The sequence below is a fragment of the Notechis scutatus genome, chromosome 5 (assembly GCF_049901735.1).
Source record: "Notechis scutatus isolate UNSWTSFEM ecotype Mainland chromosome 5, rNotScu1.2, whole genome shotgun sequence".
NCBI classification, from domain to species: domain Eukaryota; kingdom Metazoa; phylum Chordata; class Lepidosauria; order Squamata; family Elapidae; genus Notechis; species Notechis scutatus.
Genome location: NC_142013.1, coordinates 67,030,872 through 67,058,758, shown reverse-complemented (window position 1 = coordinate 67,058,758; position 27,887 = coordinate 67,030,872). Strand labels below are relative to the sequence as shown.

General features: G+C 40.0%; 1 protein-coding gene across 4 annotated transcripts in view; it reads left to right on the top strand.

The window, feature by feature from the left end:
• The window catches only part of POLA1 (DNA polymerase alpha 1, catalytic subunit), a 360,204-nt gene that overhangs the window by 170,323 nt on the left and 161,994 nt on the right, over nt 1-27,887 (top strand). Inside the window, exon 35 of one of the 4 annotated variants that reach the window (XM_087966894.1) lies at nt 8,335-8,488. The exons of the other annotated variants lie outside the window; for them this stretch is intronic. Within the exon in view, the coding sequence (XP_087823020.1) occupies nt 8,335-8,406 (72 nt within the window). The 3' untranslated portion in view covers nt 8,407-8,488. Of the gene's footprint in view, nt 1-8,334; nt 8,489-27,887 lie in introns of those variants that run through there. 4 annotated transcript variants of the gene reach the window in all.

Sequence of the window (27,887 nt, the reverse complement as noted above, 5' to 3'; positions counted from 1 at the left end):
TAGAGGCTTATTTATAAAATGTTACAGAACATGCAAGTACCTTTCTGCAGCATTTTTGTCATAGTGATAAAAAATCAAATCGAAGCAAGTCTTTATTATGGCCATAGACATAATAAGTAGTGAAATGCTTGAATTACAGGTAGTTTGAATTAACAGTAGGAAATTTTTGTTTGCTATCTTAAATCCCTTTTGTCCTATTTTTTAGCTGAAAATCAATTGCATTAACAATCATATTTCAAGTTGAATTGATAATATAGTTCATGCTGTCAACATTGATACAAAGGAAGGAAAAGAGAAACAAACCCAGACACCGGGTATTAGTGACTGCTATCTTAAGTGCTCTTTCTGTCAATAGAAGAGTGAAACTGTTTCTCTCTAGTTTGTGTATAGGATCAGACTGATCTTAGATTTCCATGAAGTTCTTTCTGAAAAGCACAGTAACAACTACTAAGCAAAAGGTTTCCTTTAGTTCCTTTTAGGACTGTAGTTTCTTAACTGAAATGTTGCAGGAGTGTACACTCATAGAACTTATTCTGAGAATTAATATTAACATATTGTAATAATGTAAAAGTTTTTTGCTGAATTAAAAATTGTAAAAAGAGTTTTCCAAGAATAGTTGCAAATACAGACTGAACTTAGCGTAAGTTGATAAATTTCAGAAATATAGACTGTTATCTAAATAGAAGTAATATAAATGTGGACTAACAATAGTGTTTATAAAGTAGCATCTTTGGAAAAGTCATCAATTTTTAGTATACACCAGTTTTTCTATTTAAAAATTAATCACAGTGTCTTTTAAAATGCTTTTTCTAGTTTGGCAATATATTAGTATTTGGGAAAATATACTTAATATGGGTATAGTTTATTTGGTTTAGCTAGAAGAAATAGAACTAAAAAGTCTAGACAATGAGCATAAATTTATAGGATTATGTGGAACTATGTAAATGGCCAGAGAAATTATTGTAGTTTTGTTGTCCATTAGATCAATATAATTAAACCTAATGTATCAGAAATTTAGCAAACTACACTCAGTCTTCTATTTTCAAAATGGAGTTTCATTAGATGTACCCCTGATGGACAATCTTCTAACCCGGGGGGAGGTGCCTTTACGCGAACTGGGCCGTGCATGCATGAATGGGGCCACAATAGTACGTGCGATCAAACGGGCCCAAGAGCGCCTATGTGATGCCGCATTGCTAGCTCAAGTGGGTGGGTGTGCTCACAGCGATGATAGCATCTGCATGATGCCAGGATGCTAGCGCAAATGTGGGGTGTGCTTGCAGCAACACTAGTGCCTGCATGAAGCTTGCAGCATTGCTAGTGCCCACACAACACTGGCGCAAGTGGGGATGTATATGTGCTCGCAGTGATGCCAGCACCTGCATGACACTCACAGATCACTAGCACACGTGCCACACCGCAACATCATGAGTTGGGGTGCCTGCATGCATATTCACGCTCACTGGCCAGTCACTCATGAGGCCTGGTGACAACAGCCCACAGCCCAGTAGTCAGCTGTTGGGACCCCTGTTCTAACCCTCTGAGTAGATCTGAGGAATGCAGGGGGAGAAAGTTAAAGGAAAAGCAGAAAAGCAATATTTTGTTCCATCAGCAGAAAAACACATTTTGATATAAAATGCCTATTATTTAAAGAATGAGTTAAAACTTAGTATGATATCATATATGCAGCGTTTATGTATTTGTGCTTTTTATTTTTTTTACAAAATTATATAATACCACAATTTCTGGTGTAGTTGTATAATAAGTGGGGGGAAATACCTTTCCCCAAAGAGTGTCCTTGAATTCTGCCACCAACATGTTCCCTAATTAGGGAACAGTGTTTATTTAGAAGATTAATGACAAAGTTTGATTTCAATGTTTGTTCAGTTCTGTGAAAATTGCTACCTGCTAAAAATCATATTTGAACTGTAATATTTTCTTAAAATGTACTTTTATTTTAAAACTATGCAAAATATTACCTCCAGTATTTTTTATTATAGGGATGCTGATTTAACATGCCATTTGAAAATTAACTTAAAATGATCATGACATAAATTTAATAGTTGTGATTTTGTTATTCTCATGTCAGATTTGTGAATATGCTTATGGTTTACTATATATTAATAGGTACTGACACCAGCATTTCAAAATAGCTGATTTCAAGTTGATGTGTAGGTTTAGATATTGGTAATATACGTATTACAAAAGAACACATTAAATATATTTTACCAATCCAATGTTAGTGTTTCCAGTATATTCTGATGAAAGAATATTTGGAGACTCATCATATATTTTAACTTGTTCTGAACCACCCCAATCTGTGAGATGAGAATAGAATAGAATTCTTTATTGGCCAAATGGACACACAAGGAATTTGTCTTCGGTGTGTAAGCTCTCAGTGTACATAAAAGATATAAATAATAAATCATGATCATAGTCATCATAAATACATTCATATATAAATTATATGCCTCTATATAAATTAGATATTAGAGCAACTATATAAATTAGGTAGGTAGGTAGGTAAATAGACAGATGCCATCTTGGAACTAATTTCCTGATTTTGTTGACTTTGCCAATCACTAAAAAGTATCTGCTGGTCTGTCTGGATCTGGAAGTCTCACAGGATATTAACCCTCTTATTCTCCAGAAGGATTCCCCATCTAAAACTTAGGAGGGTCTAACCTACATTCTCTACAGATGTTCCTGTACAGAATGCCAGCTACCTGGTTGTGCCATTCAGCATATGCTATTCCTGTCTGCATCCCATACTCTACCAGTATATGTTGGACTGTCTCTGAGCCTCTCTGCATAATCTGCATCTTGGTTCATATTCTAGTGTGATACACCTCTACTTCTATGGATCTGGTGCTTAGTGCCTGTTCTTGTGCTGATATGGTCAGGGCCTCAATGCTGTCTTTTAGTCTAGCCCTGGTAGGATTTCCCATTGTCTGCCACCTCAGCTATCTGTCAGTGGTATATCCCATGCAGTCTTATCTTGCCATGGCACAACTTCTGCTTGATTTTTCTTCATATGTGCTGCTGTCTCAGGCATTCTCTCAGCAGCTTATCTTGGAGCCTTACTGATGTGCTCCTGGATGCTCTGGGTTTCATCCATGACAGTGGCTTTGACGGTCACCAGGCCCTGATCACTTTTTTTCCCCATACAATCTCTGGATGTTGGGCTTGGGATAAAAACCTCTGTATATTGTGGAAATCTCTGTAAATACTGTATATAACATTTATAATGTATTTTGTGAACTTCTTGAAGAGTAGCTTTGGTTCATATAAACAGTTAATTCACAGTGATTATTACCAGTAATAGGTCCTTTCCATGTGAGCTACTTGCTTTTCAATTTTTTCCTTCTGCTTTTGATATTTCTTAAAGTCTTTGCTTCCCCTCCCAACATTTCCTATTGCCATTTCTTCAGTTTTTATTTTCTTGCCACTAAAACCTCTCTGTTTATTTCTATAACATTTGAAATTAGCTGCTCTGGGAGACTTTCCCAGCCAGATTGACATTTCACAACTCCCATAGAATCTAACAGCCATTCTTAATTGACAGTTCCACAAGTTTACCAGTTGCTTTCTGGCATATATTGTTGAGTATAGTATAATGTATTTTATTTAGCATATACTTCTATCCAGCCAAAGGTTTATTTTCTCTCCCATAACAAGCACTTTGTGAGGTAGGTTGGACAGAGAAAGAGTACCTAGATTGGCTCATAGCTCATGTATTTATGTAACATGTACTAGTGTGCTATTTATTAGACTATGACAATTGTCACTTGATCTTTTAAAATCTTCAGTTCTGAGTTAAAATTTGTGTACTATAGTGTTAATGTAACTTTTAAATAATCTGTATATATGTCTATCTGTTGTTTTTTCTCTAGTTCTCAATACTTTGATTTGCATATATATAAATACTTTACATAATTTATGTTGCACCTTCCCTAGGTGTTCTTTCTATACTCCCTCCTCCCCAGACATGCTTTCTTCATTCAATTACTATTGAGTTTGGGTGGTGATATTAACTGGGTCAAGGGCATGGAATTAATTACATAGAGAAATGGAGAACTAAACTTGGCTTTTCCTGATAGAGGATTATAGATGTCTTCATCTTTCTTTGTTAAATTCAGTGCCAGGAAATGAATAGGTTGGGAGTCTGGGTATCTTTATATCAGTTGAAGCATCTTCAGCCTCAACAAAAGGGGGAAATACTGGAATTAAATCAGAATTATAATTGATAATTTAATTTGTTCAAACCCTTGGCCCTGATTATTAGAAAAATATTACCAGTAGAAAGTAAAAATACTGATTAAAATTATTGTAGTTAGGTTTTTTAAATTCTTTGTCCCTCCCTCCCCCCGTAGTAGTGATGTAAAGTGCAACTTCAAGGGTATGATAGTACAATTGGCAAGGTATAGCTTCATTGAAAAATCTGTGATGTAATATTGATGTATTTTCAGGTTAGAATTTGCTGTTGATGATTTCGTGCAGAAATAATGTTATTACTATTAGTCTGTATAATATCTGTGTTTATATCAATATATGAGATTACTTTATGGATCTGTTAACCATTTCTTCATTGTCTGCTATTTTCAGGTGAACTGATTTTTATTACATACACATTAGGAAGATATGAGATAATTTGTCACAATTTTGTGTCTTTGCAACTTCAGATTTTCTTTTTCTCTGCAGCAACATCAGCAACTAGACAACCCGAAGGCATTAATTTAGCCATGTCATTTACATACTCTCAATAGATTCTGACACACTGATACACTTAATCAGCATCCATGGACAGGGCAAACTAAAACTATTAGATGGAATGTTACTTGGCAGGAACTTTATTCTTAGCATTCGACTATGTGTTAATATGTCCTCCCAACTTATTTCTCAAAAAGAGAAGGAAATTAGGGGAGATGGAGTTGGGAAGTGTAGGTAGAATACAGATGTAAGGGAGGCAGTAGCAGGCATAAAGAAAGGCTTTAAAGAACAATGAGAAGATCTGTTATCAACTGTAGCTTAAGTTCATTTCAAGAAACTAACTTGAGAAACCTCAGATGGGCTCCTCTCTAATATACCTAAAGACAAAGTAGAGGGACAAGAGAAACACATGCAGGCTTGTAAGCATCGGTTATTTATAGGTGTGGTTTTAAACCCATAAGGCATTGGTTTCTTAGATTTGTCTATGGGACTGACAATTTTCAGAACTTTACAGTTATTTTTCAGAATTGAATGAACCTGTTTATAAAAAAAATTAAGTTATTTAATACAGGTAGACATTGCTTATTAACTTTCTTGTTTAGTGACTGAAGACAGAAAAAGTTTTGTATTTATTGGTGTCACAGTGTCCTCCCAGAATGATTGCCATTTGTGCACTTCATAAACAACTTCCTACAAGCAGTCAACAAAGAAGCTAAAATCACAAGTTGTATCATGTGATTTCTTGCTTAATGACCTTGGTGATTCGCTTAACAATGGAAACAAGTGATGTAAGTCTGGTGTGGTCATATAATTTTTCACTTAGCATCTATGACACTTAGCAACAGAGTTAACAGTCCCAATTGGGGCTGGTAAGCAAGGATTACCTGTAAAAGTAATTCCATCCATCCATCCATTGATGTACTGCTATAGTGTCTCAACATTCCAATGAGTTATTTTACTCCAGAGAAAAAGAAAGTAATTTTTAAATCATAATATGGTTTAATGATGGCAGCTACAAAACCTGTAGCAGTCTCCCAGAGTTGATGGAATTTCACTTAATTTTGAAAACCAGAAAGATAATAAGGAAAGAACATTTACATCTAGGAAAGGATATGATTTTTATCTAATAAAGGGAAATATTTGTAGCTCAGGGTTAAAATGAGGGGTCCTTGGTGCTCTCTGAACTTACCGTAGTTGTTTTCTTACAGGTGTTTCATTACCCAAACTAAGTAATGTAATCAATGCTACAGTCACAGCATCATTAGCACTTATGATGTTACCTAGTTTGAGTAATGAAAGTTCTACAAAAAAGCAACCAAACTCAGAGAGCACCAAGGACCCCTGATTTTTATCTATTTTTCCAGGAAATTCCATTTTGTTCTCAAGACAAAAGTAGTTAAAACAGATTATATGTGATGATTTTGTTGGACTGTTTTTTACCTTTTTTCTTAAAAGGTAATGTGTATCATACTATGATATTGATGAAAAATAACAAGTTACCTTTTTAAACTTTTTTTGAAAAATATTTCTAATCCTGTAGTAATTTGTGCTTGGGTGGGAACATTCCATTTGAACACATTCCATCTGAACTACTTTTTTCACCATGTCCCATGATAAATTCCTTTGTTTAAATTTAAATTTAATAAATTTAGTGAGTGATTTTCATCTACTGTAGTTTTAAAGTGGCAGACATCCAAAGGTTTTTTTCCATAGTGATTTTTAAAAAAACTTGATCTAAGTTTTAAACATTTTTTTTCAGAATAGCACATAGCAAAAAAAAGAAGAGGAAGGAAGGAAGGAAGGAAGGAAGGAAGGAAGGAAAGAAAGAAAAATTCTAGCTAATCTAAATTGGGGAATAGAGAGGGCTTTTTTAAGCATGAAAATTTCATCATCTTGTCAGCTGGCAGAATGCCTGCTGTGTGGATTCACAAAGGCTAAGAATTACACTTTCATGAAATTTTCTTCACTAACTGCCCTGGTTAATTTGAAAGATAACCCACTGTTCTAATTCATCCCTCAATTGAGTGGTGCAGGTTTTATCTTTGATCTGACAAAGCATTTGTGTTAATCGTTTTGGCCCTCTATTAGACACTCTTGGGATTGTGCTTTTACAATAAATGTGTCTGTGATAGCTCTTTACTCTATTATACTTACAATAGATCTATAGAACTGGTAATTAATTCTGCACTGCTTTGAAAATGGAAAGAATAGGTGTAGTTCTGTCAAGAGCTATTGGAGTTTGTTTAGCTGGTTCATTTTTGAAGTGTTACCCTGGGCTTTCAATGAAATATGTATGGTTTAGAGAGCTTCTTCTGAAGTATGTCGCTATAAGTGAGTGATCTCTATCCAGCATGTATATTGTTTTCTAACATAGAATCTTAGTTTGAAAGTTGATGCCTAAGATAACTATGATTTTTTACCAAGTGAAATATTAAAATGTTGACATGAAAAGTAAAAAAAGCTATTGCATAATTTTTCATCTCCAATTATTTTTAAAATATTAATCCTTGAAAAGAGAAATGTATTTGATTAAAGTATTTCTTGTTGTATATAAATTATTTTTAATTTGAGACTGACTATAATACCCATGTAATTTGTGTTTCATGGGTCTTTAGCATGTGTTTTAGATATATTTTATCATGTAGGTATTATCATAGTTATATTTATATTATAAAATGAATATTTAAACACATTGATTATGATGATTACCTTTTCGTACATTTAAGGAAATTGGATTTTGTCTCGAAGCCCTTACCAGCTTTGTTGTTGTTCTCTTTCCAGTTCCTCGGTATCATCCTTATATTGTAGTGGCTAAAACGTGACACAGTATTTGAGTGCATCTGACCAGTATATAACTTTCTAGAAATTAAATGTATCTGTTCTTTTGACTCAATTTTACGTTGGCTTTTTTTTCTACCTAAGTCCAGAAGCCTGTGTTTCTTGCAATCAAGGTGCATTTTGTTAGAAAAGGCCCAAATGTTCAAGTCAATCAAGATCCTTTGAACATTGACCTTATCTTCTAGGATGTTAGCAGTTTCCTACTTTAGAGATTTGAATTGTCACCCTTCCATTCCCCTGCTGAGTCATTTATAAATATGTTGAAGAGACTTGACCAGGTCAGAATTCATGAGTTGTATGCAAAAATAGATCCATTAAGGACCACATGTTAGATATTATTGTTCAGTCCATTATGTATTGGTCTGGTATTCAGACTTTTTCATGTTTTAAAGTTTTATCAAGAAGGCAACTATGATTGGCTTTGTCAAATGCCTTATAAAAGTCAGTAACTCCACACTTTGTTCAGTGAGTCCTTTCTACCTCTTCCTTGTCTGTGTTGAAATAATGATTAAGCAGATATCAGAAGTGCAAAGAAAAACTTGCTACAACCCACTGCTAGGCTTCACAACTTATGAACCATCCAAGAGGCAATGATGAAATTGCACCTTTTGGCTTATATGTTCTGCCATATAATCTTAGTAACATGCAATTTCTATTTTTTTTAACTGAAAGAATACTTTAGTGGGCATTTGTTTTGCTCAAATGAAGAGCACAAAGGACTTAATTAAAGAGATAAAATGTAGAACTATATCATGGCAACTTGTCTTTTCTTTTTGTGTATCTTAGGCTATGTCTTTTGTGATGAGGTCAGAGAAAAGGTTTTCTGCTGATAATGCTCTCCTGAAGATGGTTATATAAACTGAATGGTAGACTGATGGATAGCTATTTCAGTGTCAATTAAACTTTTCACCAGGTTATTTGCAGTGACCAGCTTTTATTTTGTAAATCTGTCCAGCTTGTTTTAAAAGAGGTTTTTCTTGATTTTTGAGCTAATGTCCAATATTTAATGAAGAAATTAAGAGCAGTCTGGAACATACTTCCAAAGTAACCATACAATACTTATATACAAACTTTAATATTATTGAAAAGCTTTGGAGATATCTCAAGCATTCATTGCATGTCAAGACATCTAAGAATATTTCTAAGCTAGTAGACTTTTTCAAGAAAGGATGGGAAAACATTCCTAAAGCAAAAATAGAAAGACACTTAGTTGACTACAGGAAATGTTTGAAAGCTGTTATTTCTGCCTGAGGAGATGTTACAAACTACTGACTGAAAGGATGTCCAACTTCTGCACCTGCCATATTCACTGTTTTCTTATTTTGAATTTGTAAACAACTGCATATAAATAGTATGTATGGATGCAAATTTGCAGAAAGATGTTTAACTGTATCTCATGCAGAGCCTCTATTTACTTAGGGATTCATTGAAAATAATTTGACCCAGAGGTGCTTAAACTTTTATATGAAATTATATTTCACTTAACTTCTGAAATGTATATAGATATTCTGTGGTGAATCTTAGAGCAAGGATTTTACATCCTGTTTTCACTAACAAAATATCAGAATAATTAGACTCAATCTGGTCAGTTAAGAACTTAATACATTTCTTGACTTGGAAGGAAATAACCAAGACTTTGAGGAAAAAGAGAAAATTTGAAGTACAATATTTTCATAAGTACAATAAGATATGCTTATATACGTACCTGTGTGTGTGTGCACATGTGTGTGCACGTGTGCCTACACACTAATCGTAGCATTCTAGATCTTTTCAGGATGTTATCTGATTGCTAGGGAACATTCTTCATCTACATCCTTGAAAGATCCCTGCCATTATATAAACCAAAGTTGAAAAACAATTTGTTTGAAACTTCTTGATTAATCACTATCCTAATAATTTTGTGGAAATTTATCATTTGGGGTATTAATGCAGTACATAATATCCCTACCAGTTGGAATGATCAATAAATGGCCTTATAACTTTGTAAATGAAGACTGCAGAGGAAAGGAACAGTTTTGCAATGGTGAGAGCATCAGAAATTTAGAGAGCATGTTGATAGTTCTCAGAAATGGCAATCGTAAGAAGGATGCTCCCTGTTCAAGAAACAGTACTCACTGAACACTCATAGGCAATCTGATTGTGTCACTCCTGGCCACAAATTGGAGTACAGTAGATGATGATTATATCAGTGACCTTCACTTTCCTCAAAACCACTGAATTTTTGTTTACAAATATTTACAAATATTTTTGTAAAAATATTTGGTATCACATTTGTACTGAAATTAATCTGAATTTAAGTTCCGTCCTGAATAAACTATAATTATTACTTTGAAGATAGTAATGATACTAATTGTGATATTTTTAGTATTAATTTACCTTTCTCATTTAATGTCACATAACATTCTCACTCTTTTCCAGAAAAAAATGCTTGATATGTCACATTTTAACAGCCTAAACTCTTGTACAAGAGAAGCTGACATATAAAGGAATTAATCTTTTCATTTTTGACAAAGTTAGTAGTAAATACATTTTAACTTTTCTAGGAAATTACTTTACTATTTGAACTACAGAATAATGTATTGCTTAGACAAGATATGCTAGGTTGCTTTTTTCCCCCAGATAGTCTTTAAAACCAGTCACCATTTTAAAGAATAAAATACTGCGAAAGACACCAGATTGTAAAAGCTTTGCTGCTCCTTCAGAGTGTCTTGGGGCATCCTCTGATGTGTAATTGCTTTTACATCAGTCACAAGAGAGAGACAAGAATGTGTTTTCCTTGAACTTAACAGTTTGGGCAATTTTCTATAATCCAGTAAATACAAATTGTACCCTGATTATCCTTCTAGGTCTGTCAAACAAATTTTAATGGATGAATGAATGAGTCAAATCTGTGCATACAAATATATAAATGTGCAAAATATGGCCCTAATTACAAGGCAGCTGAATTTACAGAAGGTCAGGTAAACAAGGCACCCAGTGTAATGATTATTAATTGTTAATAATGCCTTTGGGGAAATATTCATATTTGTTTGTTGAAAACCTAACAATTTTGGATAATAAATCACGAGTAGTAAAAGCAAAAGGTATATTCTCCCTCTTTGCAAGTTACCTTGATATTTGCTTTTATCTTCCAGACTAATAGACATTAAAGAATATTTTCTGTCTCATAGTCATAATAGCATTTTTTTCTGTTGAGATGGTAGATTATGGTAGTTGCAAGTAAGGTCCAGAACAGAACAATATAATCCAGAAGGAAAAGTTTTTTCACCCCACCAAATCTGTTTTAACGACGTTGCTCAGAATTCAAAGACACTTACTTATGTTATGGGTTGTTTTTTCTCCTCTAACTGCAAGCTATTCAGGACTGTTGATGCTCCCACCCTAGATAACAGTTATATTGGCGAGCCATTTTTCCAATAGGGGCAATGGTCTATAAGAAGCCTTGTGAGCTGGGATCGGGGGGGGGGGGGGGGGGGGGGGGGGGGGGGGGGGGGGGGGGGGGGGGGGGGGGGGGGGGGGAAGGAAAACCCTCTCTATCAGGGGGGGCCCTCTCGGGGGCCCCCCCCCCCCGCACAGGAAGAAACTGTCAAAGAAGCGGGGGCCCGTCGCCACTTCCCTAAGCGCCGTTCCCACCCACCCCTGCCTTAGGTGCCTTCATTAATGGTTAACGAAGTGGCTGAGTAAATGAGAGGCGAATTTTTTGTTTTTTTATTTGAATATAAAAAAAGAAAAAGGGGGGGGGGGGGGGGGGGGGGGGTGGGGGGGTGGGGTTTGGGGTGGGGGGGGGGGGGGGGGGGGGTGTTTTTTTTAAAATAGATTTGTTTTTATCCTGCTTTTTTGTTTACACGCCAAACATATGATAATTTTGACCTTTTTTTTTATTTAAGTTTTTTAAAAATAAAATCCTTACTGCGAACAAACTATTTTCTTCCTTGATTTGTGTAAGTATGTTGAAATTAGCACTTTGGGCAGTAAATGGCTGTGATACAGAGTGACATTCCACCTCTATCCCTCACAGAAAATGCCTAGCATGTGTTGAGGTACTCAAACTGCAGGTGCTTCGGAAGTCGTTCTCCATATAGTTCATATTAAATAATATCATTTTTTAAATTACAGCCTAAGGCCAGAAGTTAAAAAAAATAAGATAGATAAACATGAAAATGTATAAAGCTAAAAAACAATTAGTACATGATTAAAGATGAGAGAATTTCTTGATAGTATAACATGGATAAATTGTAAGCAGAGGCTAGATAGTCACTTCTGAGAGGTTCTGTCACATAATTTTCTTTCATTGGCAGAAAGTTGAACTAGATGCCTTGTGAACTTCCTTCCATGATTTAATCTGGTCATCAGTTTTGTTCTTCCTAAATAGCACTGGGATAGTACTAGGGTAGTTTTTTGTTATAGGATTGTATCAGACAGCATGACTGGTAAATTATTTGAAGAAAACAATCTGTATTTTTCCTTGCTTTGCCTTCATCATTCATTCATCATTAATTAAATCTTTTTGAATTAATCAGAAAACTGCAAAGAATCATCTAGGAATTCTTGCTCAGTTTAGATTCAAATACAAAACCGGGCAAGTCCAAGAACATCTCTAGGAGCAAATGGAAATGTAGATGCTCTGCCACAGGAGTGTCAAACTCAATTTCATTGAAGGCCACATCAGGGTTGTGTTTGACCTTGTGTCTGGGGGGGAGCAGCTCAACGTCACTTGTGTTGGGAGCGCCTGTAGTGGCCTGAGTGCTGTGCCAGTAAAAACAGAGGTTGGGAGGCTTGTGTGCAGCCCTCTTGAGCTCTGTTTTCGCTGGCAGAGCCACCGCAGGTTGGTCCTTCACTGTTTCCATGGTGGCCCTGTGGGCCAGATCTAAGCACCATGCGGGCCAGATCCAGCCCTCCTGCCTTGAGTTTAACATCCCTGCTTTACCAGGAAAATTAAGATTATATAAAGAATGGTTATAGCCTGTATGTCAGCTATGGAATTCATCGCTGCCACCCAGTTGAAGAATGTGGGAGGGGGTGATGTAAATTGAGTAGCTCTTAGTAGACAAAATATATTATTTTGATAGTTCAAGGTTACAGAGTGTGGCACAGAGAATAAAACTTACTGTGGGATTTGTGCACGTGATCTGGTGATGAGGGGGAAAAGGTGGGGGTTGTAGCTGGGGACTGTGTGGGGAAGCTGGGAAAAAAATCAGTTCCAGGCTTCCCCAATATGTGCCAGGTACTGTTCCAATAAAAGTGCTTTGAGATGGCGTGTGCCTTGTAGTTACTGGAAGGAATGGATTTTCTCTGGAACGCTGACATTAGTCCGGAACTCTAACAAGGGAGCTGTCGGGGTGGTTGACCCCCAGGATTTGTTTCAACTATGAATCAATCCGAATACTCAGCCAGCACGGGAGGTGCGTCAGAAGGGCATTGGGGAGGCCCCGCTGGAAGATTAATTGAAGCCCCCAGCCCCCCCTTTGGAGGAGTTAAGGCATGTGGAAGAGAGACAAGCTTTAGGAGCCCGGCCCGAAGACACAGATTCCTGGAGAAGTTGTCAGACAGGACCAGAGAGAAAGCTGCCTAAAGAATTCATTCCATCAAGCCATCAAGGCATGAAGCTCCAATTATATCGGAAGGCCAACAGGATCAGATTTCAAGGGAGAGATGAGAGATGCAACCTAATACAGGTATGTGGCAATGTTCTTCTCCCCTACACCCAGAAGGAAATTTACCCCCTGCAGAAAGTATCCCTCCAGGGTGGGGATTTTATCCTGGTCAAGGGTGGATCCAGTACCAGTGGATGCCAGTGCCAGCAACGGCCTGGCCCCAGAGAGACCAGATGAAGTTCAGGGCCAATTTTGATGGGCGCCCTGAACAATTTTCTTATTTCCTCACACAAATCTGGTCTCACATAGACCAATTTGGAGACCAATATGCAACTGAATGGGATCTAGTTACTGCAATAACAGATGGGATGAATGAGGGGGATGCTTCTGACTGGGTGGCGCAATTGCACTACGAACAGGCCCCAGAACTAGAGGATATTAATGTGTTCCTTCAATCGCTGAGACTCAAATTTGAGAATTGTAATAGAGTGGCTGAAAATGAGGACAAATTAATGGAAATGAAACAGGGCAAACGATTCTTATCAGAGTTTATATGGGACTTTAAAAGGGTTGCAAGCCACCTCATAGATTGGCCTGAAAAATTAATCTTGCGCTTTTTAAAAAATGCCATTAACCCAAAAGTAAAGAAGGCCTGCGGCATTAGGGGAATACCAGAGACACTGCAAGCATGGTATGCAGCCATGCTCAATTCAGACTGCAACATCAACCAGCAAAAAACACCCCTACCTGAAGGTCCTCCTAGGAGAACTGTGGCCAGGCGACACTGACCAGACCTGCTGAAACTGCTCCCACCCAAACCACCAGAATGATAAAGTGTTATCGTTGTGGCCAGGGTGGCCATAGAGCAGCCGACTGTCTGGCCCCTGCACCTGTTCTACAAGCTCCACAACCGAGGTCTGATACAGCCACCAGGGGCCGGAAGAGTCAAAGAAAGCCCCCCGACACTACCTGCTTTGCTAGACATACCATAGAGCAGTGGTTCCCAACCTTTTTTTCACCCTGCACCCCTAAAGAAATTTCACTGGAACATTGCACCCCCTGGAATAAAATTTCACTCGAACCTCGCACCCCCTGGAATAAAAATGCCAACATATAGCCAATATCCTATTATTTACCTGGACTTTTCTCGCACCCCCTGGAATATCGTCTCGCACCCCCAGGAGGTGCGAGCACCCCAGGTTGGGAACCCCTGCCATAGAGGGTCCTCTCCACGCAGAAGAAAGCAGCAACCTTCCAGACCAACACAGCCTCCTTGGACAATCCACTGATGAAGATGATCCTATGGTGTGCACCCATCACACCTTTTACTGTCAAAGTGAAGTTAGTGGTGCCTGTCACGGGGGAGGCAGGGGAATTAGAAGCGGTCATAGATACCGGATGCTCTAGATGCCTTATTGGGCTCCCCATCGTTGAACAATTGGGCATAAAGACTAAACCACTAAAATGCCCAATCACATTCAAACAAGTGGATGGGACATTAATTGGGGGGACCCCAGCCTCCCAAGTGACAGAGTCAATCAAACTGCAGATGGGTCCTCACTGCGAACTCATATGTTTTATAGTAGCTCCAAGAATGTCAGAATCTGTCATATTGGGACTTGCTTGGCTAGATAAATGGGTCCCTACCATCAAGTGGGAGGATGGATTCCGGAAAATCATCATTGGAGTGGGCCCATTTCCCCCCCTTCCTCCCACTAAGAAACCACCATCCAACCTGGGTCCAAAAACTGAAGCAGCAACCACCGCCTCGGACCCTCTTCCAGGTACTCCACAGGTGCCCAGACAATATAGAGACTTGGCTGAGGCATTCAGTGAAGAGGAATGTAATATTTTACCTCCCCATCGACCCCCGGATTGTGCCATAGAATTAGAACCTGGAGCAAAACTGCCAAAACCAAAAATGTATTCCATGACACCGGCTGAAATGACTGAATTAAGGAAATACATTGATAGCAATTTGGAAAGAGGTTTCATTGAACCTGCCAAATCTAAATTGGCCGCTTCAGTGCTGTTCTAGGAAAAGAAAGATGGCGAGTTGAGATTATGTGTTGATTTTAGGGGCGTGAATGCTGTGTGCGTCAAAAACATGTATCATCTCCCCCTTATGAAGGACTTATTAAACCATCTGTCAAAAGGCAAGATCTTCATCAAGCTAGATCTGAGAGAAGCTTACTACTGAGTCTGCATAAAAGAGGGAGATGAATGGAAAGCAGCCTTTAACTGCCCTTTGGGTAGTTTCCAATTCAAAGTCAAGCCTTTCGGACTTCAGGAGGCCCTCCGCAGTATTTATGCAACTCATCAATGAAGTGTTACATCCACACCTGTACCGGGGGATCCTCATATACCTGGGTGACATCCTTATATTCAGCAAAACAATTGAGGAACATGTCAAATTGGTCAGACAAGTCCTGAAAACTTCTAGCTGCCAAGTTATATGTAAAGCTGTCAAAATGCGAATTCCACAAGGAGTTGCTAGATTACTTAGGCTACTGAATATCCAACCTGGGAATTGAGATGGACCCTGGAAAAGTGAAAGCCATGCTGGACTGGCAACCACCAAAAACCCAAAAGCAACTTCAAAGCTTTTTGGGTTTTGCCAATTTCTATAGACAATTAATTCCTTCTTTTGCCGAGGTTGCCCTTCCTTTGACAGAGTTATTAAAATGGGCCCTTCACCCACCAAACCGAATCCCAGTCAACCCCTTGCTTGGACCAGGGACTGTCAGAAAGTATTTGAAACCTTAAAGCACCTCTTTGCAGCTGAGCCCATTCTCCAGCACCCAGACCCAACCAGACCTTTTATAGTCCAAGCTGATGCTTAGTGATGTGGTGGTAGTGTTCTGGTACAAAAAGGACTCTCAGAACCGACTGATGCCTTGTGCTTATGTGTCCAAAAAGCTAATGGACACAAGCAAAGATGGACAGTCTGGGAGAAAAAAGCATTTGCAGTATGATGGGCTTTGTTGACTTGGAACCATTTCCTAGAAGGGGTGAAGGAGCCGTTTGAGGTGTGGACTGATCACAAAAACCTTGAGACTCTAAAGACCCCTCAGAAACTATTTCCTAAACAAGTCCGCTGGGCTCAATACTTCAAGCGGTTCAACTTCAACATGAAATATATCCCCGGAGGGAAAAACATCTTGGCAGACGCCCTCTCCAGGAAACCCCAATTTGACAGTCACTGAGAGGAAATAGTACAGGCTTTGATATCAGAAGCTCAATCGGCAGGCCAAGTAACCACTCCAGGCCAAGCCAACCATAACTCCAAATGCCTGGAAGACAAACTGACCATGGAGTTGATAGCTGCCCTATTGACCGATCCCTGGTTTTCGGACCATCAAACCGAATTAACAATGAATGAGGGACTGGCTTGGAAAGGAACTAAACTTTATGTACCCGCCAACCTAATACTAGTGCTAATAAAGCGTAACCACGACTCGCGGCTGGGGGGCCACTTCGGGTTCTTAAAAACCCTACATTTAGTCAAGAGACAGTTCTGGTGGCCAAAAATGAAACCTGACATAGAGGACTATATAAAAAGTTGCTCAATTTGTGCCACGATGAAACACAGAACTAGAAAACCCCCTGGACTCCTCCAACAAGTAGCTGAACCAACACAGCCGTGGGAAGATATCGCAATGGACTTTATCATAGAATTATTTGAGAGTGGGGGGAATACAATCATTTGGACTGTTATTGACTTATTCTCTAAGCAGGCCCATTTTACAGCCTGCAAAGGACTTCCATCTGCAAAAATGCTTACAAAACTGTTCGTTAAGCACATCTATAGACTACCTCATAGAATATTATCAGACAGAGGGGTACAATTTACTGCTAAGTTCTGGAGGGAGTTCTTAAAGTCTATTGGGTCCTCCCAAGGGTTATCCTCAGCATTCCATCCGGCTTGCAACGGAGCAGCAGAAAGGGCGAACGCCATGGTTGAACAATACATTAGATGCTCTGTAAATTATAAACAGGAAAACTGGGCTGAATTATTATCATTTGCAGAGGTTGCTTATAATAATGCATTACATAGCAGCACAAGCTTGACTCCATTCCAAATCAACACTGGCATGGAATTTGTCCCTATGCCAGAATTATCTAAAGAACCTCCCACATCCATGTCGCTAACAGAATGGATGAACTCATTAAAAAAAGGTTGGGAGGATACAAAAAAAGCTTTGAAGCTGCAAAAGATTACAAAAAACAGGCGGACAAACATAGACCCCTCCAACCACTGTTTAAAGTAGGAGACAAAGTATATTTGGCAAGCAAATATCTTAGATTGAAACTTCCTAGTAAGAAGTTGTGCCCAAAATTCTTAGGTCCATTCCCGATTTCAAAAATAATCAATCCGGTCACGGTCCAATTGTCTTCCCTGACTATTAGGAAGAATTCACCCAGTGTTCCATAGTAGTTTATTAAAACCAGCTGTTACATCACTGATAAGACCAATACCAATTGCTTCCCCTAAACCGTTAACCGTACAGGGTGAGACACCTTATGAAATCAAGAAAATCCTCGATTCTAGATTACACTGAGGATGGTTACAATATTTGGTCTTATGGAAGGCTTACCCTATATCAGATGCTACTTGGGTAAAAAGTTGGGATGTACATGCAGATAGATTGGTTAGCCAGTTCCATGAGGAATTCGCCCACAAACTGAAGGGTCCTCGTGGAGTGGGGAGAGGGGGTTAAGGACAATGCATTAACCCCTGGTTGTATTTTGTTTCTTATTTTCTTATAGGAGAAGGGTATTTCAAGGGGGGACACCTGTCATCTATGGAATTCATTGCTGCCACACAGTTGAAAAATGTGTGAGGGGGGTGATGTAAATTGAGTAGCTCTTAGTAGACAAAATATATTATTTTGATAGTTCAAGGTACAGAGTGTGGTGCAGAGAAGAATAAAACTTACTGTGGGATTGATGCACGTGATCTGATGATGAGGGAAAAAAGGTGGGGGTTGTAGCTTGGGACTGTGTGGGGAAGCCGGGGACAAAATCAGTTCTGGACTTCCCCAGTATGTGCCAGGTACTGTTCTAATAAACTTGCTTTGAGATGGTGTGTGTCTTGGAGTTACTGGAAGGAATGGATTTTCTCTGGAACGCTGATACTGTATAGTTTGATGATTTTTCAAAGGGAGTCTGATTCCATTCTAGTGTTTTGGTAAGCAAATTCCACCTAATTAATATGGAGAACAGCTAACTAAGACAAAAGTAGTCATTGTTGAATGGATCATAATTCTGGGATAGAATCACACTCTTCTGAAAATAGTAGATTTGGAAGTAATTCTGATCCATATATCTTTCTGATCCAACAGGTACAATTTGTGGCCAGACAATTTTTTACATCTGTTTCAGCATTTTTTATCAGGGGTGTCAAACTCAATTTCATCAAGGGCCACATCAGCATTATATTTGCCCTCTGAGGGCCAGCTGCATGTAAGTCTATGATAGCTCACAATGGCCAAGTGGGCATGGCTGGGTGGTCACAGCTGGGTTGCCGCAACTGGGTGGTCATGGCTGGGTGGGTATGGAAGGCTCAACGCTGCTCGCTAGATATGACTGACAGAACGGTGGGTCGAGACAAAATAAGTCACACCAGCCAACTCAATGTAGGGACAATTTGGTGCCCCACAAGCTCCTTGCCTCCTCAAACTGCTGGCAGCCAAGCGCGCACATGTATATGTACGCACATGCGCGCGCACACACACACACACACACACACCATATGCTGAATTTGGGGACTTTTATCCACAGAGAAAGGAAAAGACCTTCTCCCCAAGCCCAGACATGATTGGCAGTTTGCAAATTCAGATGTGAATAAAAGTTTCCAAATTTGGAATTGTGTGCACAGCATGCTAAAGGAGATGTTGTTCCAATCCCAGACATCATTGGCATTTCCCTGTCTGGTGTCCCCTTCCAGCAAAGCAGGAAGTGGAGGACAATGCTGCTGTATGTGGAAGCATGGAAGAGAAAATTTTCTGCCTTGATAGATCTCTGGAGAGCAAGCGCTCCCTGTCCTTCATGAGGAAGACTGGCCCTTCTCAAAAGGAAATTCCTGTTTCCAGTTGTGTGTGAGAAGGATGCTGGCTTGTTGGGGCAGCCTTCCCTCACTCATCTCCCCCGCCACCCCTTCCTCCTCTCCAGAGATTTGACAAGGGAGAAGTTGGACTTGGGAGACTTCCGGTGGTGACGTTGTGACCGTGTGGGGAAAGAAGAATGGGCTCCATTCCTTTACTCCAAAACTATACGTTGGGGGGACCCCACAGGGCTACGCAAGTCTTGAAGAGATTCAAAATGGAGTAGGGAAACCCGAGGACAGTGTGGTGGAGAGCGACTGCCCCTGCGACGAAGGGATACCCTTCTAGTCCAGTGTGCAAGCGCCTGTCATTTCTTAATGACGGATCTGAATCCAATTGAAAAGAAGCATAAATAACAGAATGGCATCGATCGGACTCTGCAGTGTGAGGATCAAGAGTGATGAAAAGTGACAGCCTGAAAAGAAGGTTCGTAAATCGTAAAGGGTGAAAGAGATAATCTCCAAGAGAAATCGGGTTGGAGCTCGAAAAGCAGCAGCGATTTGGTGGTGGTGAAAACGGTGTTGGGTTGAAGGTCTTGCCCAAGCTAACTAATTTTCTGAAATAGAGCGAATAGCGAACAAGGAGACGACAGACAAAATAGAACTAAATAGATTCAAGACATTTGGAGTCAGAACGGGAAGAAGCCGGAAGAGGTGTTTAAGAACTTTGTGGAACTGATTACTAATTACGGACCACTTTCACTCAGTAGTGTTAAAGACAGAGACAGTGGCTGATACAATAGAGACGATCGAAGTTCATAGAAAAGGAGGTCATGCATTGCACAGTAAATTTAACTGATAATATAAATCCAACTAAAGATAAGAACATTTAGTGATGAAGGTGTCTGATGAAATGATTAATGATTAATGAAATAATTGACAATATCATTATTGTCAAAAATTAAGATCTTTGTGTAATCAATAACAGGTTTAGAATATTGGGAAATATTGAGCTATATTATAATGTGTGTGTGTGTGTATATATATATATAAGTTTTCGTGGGTATTTATATGTATGGTATTCAGCTTTGTTCGGGTATTTTCCCATGTCATTATAGTTGTGCTTTTAAAGTTGTAGCAACGTTTCGGCAGACTCTCATCTGCCATCTCATCATACAAGCCTGATGATGGCAGATGAGATTCTTCCAAAACGTTGCTACAACTTTAAAAGCACAACTATAATGACGTGGGAAAATACCCGAACAAAGCTGAATACCATACATGTAAGTACCTGAAAACTTAAGAAAACATGTATGTATGTATGTATGTATGTATGTATGTATGTATGTATGTATATACATATATATATATCAGCCTGATGATGGCAGATGAGATTCTGCTGAAACGTTGCTACAACTTTAAAAGCACAACCACAATGACATGGGAAAATACCCAAACAAAGCTGAATACTTTAAAAATACCAGAACTATCGCCAAAACCGAACACTTCAACAACAGAATAATCAGAGAAGCCATAGAGATAGAAAAACGCCCACACAGCATGAATAAACGAGATGAGACCTCCCGCCTACCAGCCATTTGGAAACCCACCCTCGTGAACAGACGAGTACCTAACATGAAGAATGACACCAGACCCACACCCACGAGGGCCACACAAGATGCTACCACCACACTTCCACGTAGAAAGCAGACTCACACCCACACAGAAGATGAGACACGACCACGGACCAGAAGCCACACTGCAGCTGCGTCACTACCCGCTTCAAACCCCTCCGACCCATGCATGAAGCGAACTGACGCCCACCACGAACGCGAAGCCAAACAGCAGGATCACAGCTCACCAGCTCAAATCCCCAGCAACTAAGACTAACCTGAGCACAACCAAGCCCCCACCTGAACAGAACACACCCCCAACCAATCAGAACACAGCCAACCCCCAACCAATCAGAACACAGCCAAACCCCAACCAATGAGAACACACCCCACCCAATCAGAACACAGCCAAGCCCCCACCCAATCAAGTCACACCCCCACTAGCAGTTAAAAGGAAGCAGCTGCAAGCTCACATTACTCTGAGAAGCACAAAGCTAAAGACACAAGCCTTGAAGATGATGAATGAGACTTCATCGAAACGTCGCCTAGATACTTCCAATCTTACACGGGACAAAACCCGAATAACCAAAGATCCATGTATGTATGTATGTATATGTATGTATGTATGTATGTATGTATGTATGTATATTTTCATAGATTTTCACAGATACAGGTATGTAGGTCTAGGTGTGTTTGGGTCTTTTCCCATGTAAGATTAAGAGTATCTTGGCGACGTTTCGGCGAGGTCCCACTCGCCATCCTCAGGCTGGTGCTTTCGGCTTCGTGCCACTGCAAGCAGTGTGTGATCGGAGCTGCCGTCTCTCCATAAATACTGGTGGTGGGGGCTGGTGTGCTGGGCTGGTTGGCTGCACTGCTGCCTCTTGATTGGTTGATGGAGTTGATGTTGGTATAATGGGCTGTGTGATGGCCTTGTGAGTTTTGTTGTGGAGATATCCTGGATCTTGTGCTGTAATCTCCTGGGTCGTTTGTTTTGTAGTGATCTTTTTTTCATTAGCCTCTTGTGTTTTAACGGCTTGGGTAATGGGTTATGTGATGGGCTTACGAGTTCTTTTGTTGTGGTATCCTGGGTCCTGCGTTGTAATCTCCTGGGTCGTTTGTATTTTGATCTCTTTTCCATTAGCCTCCTGTGTAGTCACGGCTCGTGCAGCCTCTTATCTCTCTCTCTCTCTCACACACACACACACACACGATGATGCTGGACTGATCCTAATTGAAAGGCAGCTCTTACAAAATGCCAGGTTCTATAAAACACACGACACAAAACTTGTAATTATGACTAGAAACAAAGGTACAAGCCCACACCTGGAAAATAAATTCAAGTTTATTTCTAACTAAGCATTTTACCTATCTTTTCAGCAAATTCCTGAAATCTTTCCTGTTTAAATTATTCCTAAATTTCCTGTTGAAGTTCTTGGGGATTCCGTTCAGTTAATTGTGAGGCTTCTGGGAAGATGGAACAAGCCCTTCTTTAATTTTAATGTGTGTGTGTAATCTCCCTGCATACATGATTCCAATCATATAAGGTTGAACGTGAACTAGAAAATGGTTAGTGTCGGTGAATGTAGAATTGTGCTTTGTAGGCCATTCGCTAATTTTCTGTCCTAGGTTGGTTTAAGACTTTTATAATTTTTAGAAATAGTTATGAATAGATATACTAATAACTGACACTTAACACTTATGGAACATGCAAAAAGTGTAGCATTACAGATAGTCCCTGACTTATGAATGCAGTTAGGATTGGATTTCCAGTCCATGGTTATTGAGATAATAAGTCAGGGCACTCTTACGACTGGATCTGTCATGTCCCCATCAGACCCTGAATCTGTGGGGGAAAACAAGCTAGAACTGGAGCCGACAAAAATCGAGGGGCCACTGTTGGTTTCGGAGGAAAATGTGGAGGAGTAGCCCCACTCAGGCCAGGGCCTTTCAGGATTGAGACGGCTTGTAGGCAGGGAGGAACGGGGGCAAGATGACCAAGAGAAGCTAAATAGTGAACATGAGAGACAGAGCTCAAGCAGTGAGCAGGGACACCCCTCTCCTGATCCTTGAGCAAGGAGAGTAGAAAGAAAGCGAGAAGGCAAGACTGACCCGGCTACTCAGGAGGAGAGCACCCTGCCCTTCTTCACAAGGCACATCTGGAGATTGAGACTTAAGGAGATGCTGTGGGGAGAGGCATTTGTTGGGAACGAACACTGAATTCATGGAGAGTTGAATGCCGACATTTGAACTTTCCTGAATTCCTTATATTCTTTCTGGATTTCTGGTTACTCGCCTTGCTCCTTTGATTCCTGGACTCCTCAACTTGCCCTGCTAGATTTCTTGCTTTGCAGCCGTGGTGCTCACAGCTTTGGGCTGGACTATTTGCAGCCAGAGGCTGCTTGAGGTGTATGGGTGGGTGTGTCATCATTTTGCTCTTGGACTTGTCAGAAACATGGGTGCGTCTGGGGAAATTTCGAGCAATAAAGGGGTAGGTTGAACTGCTAGCTGCCTATGTTACCTCTGTGCTGTGTCCTGGGTCATTACAGGATCTGATTTTATGACATTTTTTTCAGTGATCATTGTAAGTAAATCACAATTGTTAAGCAAATCTGTGGTAATTAAGCAAACATCACTATTGTGTGAACCCACTTTTCTGAATGATCATTTTTTTGCCAGAAACCAACAAGAACTCACAAAACAGTGACATGGCTGCAGGATCCTGTATCCAGTTGTAAAGACAACTTGGTTGTCAAGAACCCAAAATCCAGTTCCATCACTTTGGTGGTGTGTGTAGCATTACTTTCCACAATGGGAGAAAGTATTGTATGGAGTGTAAACAGACATGATATTCTTCCGATTAAAATCGGAATTCCGATTTTTTTGGAAATCACCCCCCCTTTCCCCCCCTTCTTCTCCTCCTTCCCCTCCCCTCGGAGGCCCCCTGAGTCAGGAGTTGCTACCGCCGGCACGGCTCCAGCCCCGCGTTGCCTCAGGAAGGGAAAGGCAAAAAGGAAGAGCCGCGGCGGCACTTTGCAACAGCAGCAGCGGCACCGGAGGCTCAGGCGCAGCAGCTCCCCGTTTTGCCTTTCCATTCCCAAGGCAACGCGGGACTGGAGCCGTGCGGAGCCGCACCAATGGTAGCAACTCCTGACAGCCCCAGCCGGACACCTGAGCAGAGCCTGGGCGGTGCGAGCGGAGGCCGCTGAGCGGCAGGAAAAGGGAGCTGGGCAGCCACGGACCATCCATCTCTCCGTGCAACATGCCACCGCCCGGCCCAGGTGAGGGAAAGCAGCGGGCGCTCCCCGGGCGGCGGCCTCGGCCCCGCCCCCAGGGAAGCGGCTGCCCAGCTCTGGAGCTGATCCACATGTGACCGGCTGGAAAGGAAGGGTATGTAGCGTTGGTGTTGTATGCGATTTCTTGGCTTGTGGCGCGGGGTCTCTTTTGGCCGGCCCGATTTTTTTTTCAGAGGGGAATATCATGCCTGGTAAAGGATCTGTTGTGGGCCCGTCACTATTTAGACTTACCAGTTTGTAAGAAATCTGTTGACAGACAGACTAGGTAGAAGCATTCCTCCATTACTGGCAAAATTGGAATACCAATTCCAGATGTTTTAGATGTTGTTCTTGGGTGGTTGAAAAGATGGTCCTGCTATTTACATAGGCAGTTGTGTAAGTTGCTGGATCAAACTTCAACTAAGTTTTAAATGTAATCAGCCTGTGATAAATTTGGAAGACTGACGTTTTGCCATTTCCTGCAAGGAAATCTGACAGCAGCTGTAGGTTGAGTCCAGCATGAAAGTGTTCCTGATTCGGGGACTTCCAGTTTGCAGGGCTTCGGTGGCAGGCAGGAATCCACGATCGTGCGTGGTTTCTGCCTGGTCTCGCCGCTGGAGCGCCCCGAGCCAGCTGGCTTTGGGGCTAAGTCACCCCGTAGAGGTGGTGAAGAGGGGGGAGATCCCAGCAGGGTTGAGGAAAGCCTCATCTTTCCTCCTCAGCTGGCTAAACTCCCTTTCCCGAAGGCAGTAAGAGCGGCGGTCAGAAATGGCCGCCTCAAAAGAAGCACTCATCCGGAAAAGAAAGTGCAGGAGGAAGTTAAGAAGTGAAAGTTTTGGCTGACCGGGATAAGAAGCAACAACTAAGGTATCCTGGAATTTAAATTTTATAAAAGATACATCGCTCCCAAAGAAGACTCGGAAGCAGCGAATGAAAGTGAAAAGGGAAAGGTTTTTTTTCACTCTCCTTCCTTACGTTGACAGCGAAAAGAGATGAATGAGAAATCGGAAAAATCCGCTTTGGCACCAATAGGTAATTAAACTGAAAATATAATTAAATGCCAAGGGGACAACAAAGATTTCTGAACACTAAAAAAAATTTTTTTCTTGCTATAAATGGGAAGGGAGAGGAAAAGAATAAGGGCAGGATTTGGAAGGAGGAGTCTGCCTGGAATTCAAAAGAATCTAAAGTTAAATCTTAATAAGACTTTAAAAGATACATTTTAACTGGAATTTTGCAACTAAATAGTAACCCCAGGAAGAGAAAATGAAAAAAGAAGAAAGTGTTAAAAGAAACAGCTTGTCTGTATTTGGATTGCTTGGTGACTTTGGGACTTCTGGAAATTATATTTGAATGACTAAAAACAATTGGGTGGTTGTTTAAAAAAAATTCTACAATGGTATCACTTGTGGATGAACTGAAAATGGAATTTAAAAAATATAAAGAAGAGGAACAAGAAGGGAAGAGCTCTTTTGGCTCCGTTTTTCAATTCTTAGAAATGGCGATCTGTACTTATGAGAAACTACAAGAAAAGACTGCGCAACAAGAAGATTGGGACAAAGAAGAAGCCATCTTTAATGAACAAGTAACTTTATCTGGGGAAGAAAGGGGAAAGGGGGGGAAAGAGAATGGAAAATTTAAGACCTAAAAAAACAGCCAAAAAGGGAAAAATAATGTGAAAAGTGGATATAATGTTAGAAAGCAACAGAAAAGGGTAATACAGAAGAGGGAAATGGAGGTGGAGAGACAAGGGGGTAAAAAGGGGAGAGAGAAGAAGCAAGGGAGGAAGGAAGGGAAGAGAAGTTACAAAGGTTTGGAGCAAGATGTAAAGAAACAGGACTTATTCAGAGATAATGGGTGAAAATTTAACTGAAAAAGCGATTCTGCAAAGGTACATAAGATTGTATTGTTATATTTATATTAGAAATTATGTTAGAAAATTGGAAACAACATATGATTAAGAAGTGGGATAAAATAGTCAGTGTAATTCAGTGAAACTTTTGTGAACAAAATAAATGAAATGAAATAAATGAGATAATTGAATTAGGAAGGAATGGGAACATTTTAATTACTCAATGTTTTATAAAATAAAAGTGAAGTGGGGGGGGAAGTAACTATGGAAAGTTTATAAGTGTTCCCATAGAAGTATGATACCTATTTGAAAAGTAATGTGTAAAATGTTTAAGATTTAAATGAATATTAATATTAACGATAGAATTGAATTGGTACGGATTGTTGTTTTAATTATATTATATATTCATATTTTTTTTCTTTTTTTAAAATACAGTGTGTAGTTTTAGAATGTACCAAGCAGAATCCGAACGGAAGTTATGTATTATATTAAGTGTTATAATTTTAGGGGAAATATATAAAGGCGTCATACTCCAATCAGTGATTACAGGAGAAATTTTGTTCAATGAGAAAAGATAATAGACAGCTGAAACAGGACAGACAAAGAATATAAGTATAATGATCTGAATTGAGATGAAATAAATAAAATAAAATTAAGAAAGTTAAAAGAGGGGAGAAGCTATATAGAAAATGTAGAATGGTAATAAGATATGGAATGGTATATAAAAATGAGCATGAACTTGAATTTGTGTCTGTACGAAGAGATGTAACCCGGGATCAAGCTGCTTTCAAAAAAGATGTTTTATGTTTTTATGTTTTATGTTTTGTTTATGTTTGTTTTTAAAAATCAATAAAATTTTCAAAAAAAAAAAAGAAAAGAAAGTGTGCCTGATTCATTCTAGCTCAGGGGTGTCAAACTCAAGGCATGTGCGTCAGATTTGGCCTGTGTGGTGTTTACATTTGGCCCGCAGGGCTGCCCTACAAACAGCAAAGGACCAACCTGCGGTGTCTCTGCCAGCAAAAACAGAGCCAGGGGAGGGGGTCCTGCAGCTCTGTTTTCAGCCATGATGGCCTTCTTCACTGCTCTGCCAGCAAAAATGGAGCCTGGGGAGGCCGCGCCCAGCCCCATCAGTCCCTGTTTTTGGCCATGATGGCCTTCTGCAGCCTTCTGCCAGCTAAAACTGGGCCCATTTTTGCTGGCAGAGGGCTGTAGGAGGCCATTGCCCCCTGAGCTCCATTTTCACTGGCAGTGGGCTAGCAAAACAAACTAAAAACAAAACAAAAGGAGAAATGTTTCCACTTTTGCATTTGAGCATGGAAGAAGGGACAGGAAATGGGAATGGTAAAGAGGAAAGACAAAGAAAAACAAGGAAAGGGAAGAAAGCAAGGAAGGGAAAATAAGGAAAGGGGAAGGAAGAAGAAAGGAGAAGGAAGAGAGAAGGAAAAAAGGAAGGAAGGAGATTATAATGAGAGTGAAGGAGGGTCTGAGGGAAGTCTGAAATCGAGTTTGACAACCCTGTTCAAGCTGCTTCAGCAGGTCATCAGAGCAAGTTGTTTCAGTTTTTTTATTATGTCCACATAAAATGTATTTCCTTCCCAGGCTTATGCCCTCTTGTGGATCAATCTATCCCTTCTGCCTACATCTCTTTTTTAGAGATTTTAAATTTGTTATTAGACTGCTGCTTCAACACACTGATTTACATTCCTGTGACTATATTATGAATTAGCCTACCCAGGCTGAAGACCAATACTGATTTCCCGGTTTGAATGTGCATCCCCGGAATGTGTATACCATATTATCATGCCTTTTATTGATTTGGGGTATTTCTCAGATTTTGCTGTACTAGGAATCAAGGCTGGGTGTTCTGTCATCTAAAATGACAAATGTTGATGCTTGGAAGATATTGATGTTTTCTTCTTCCTCATACTGATTAGAAATCAATTACAGATATCCTGGAATAAC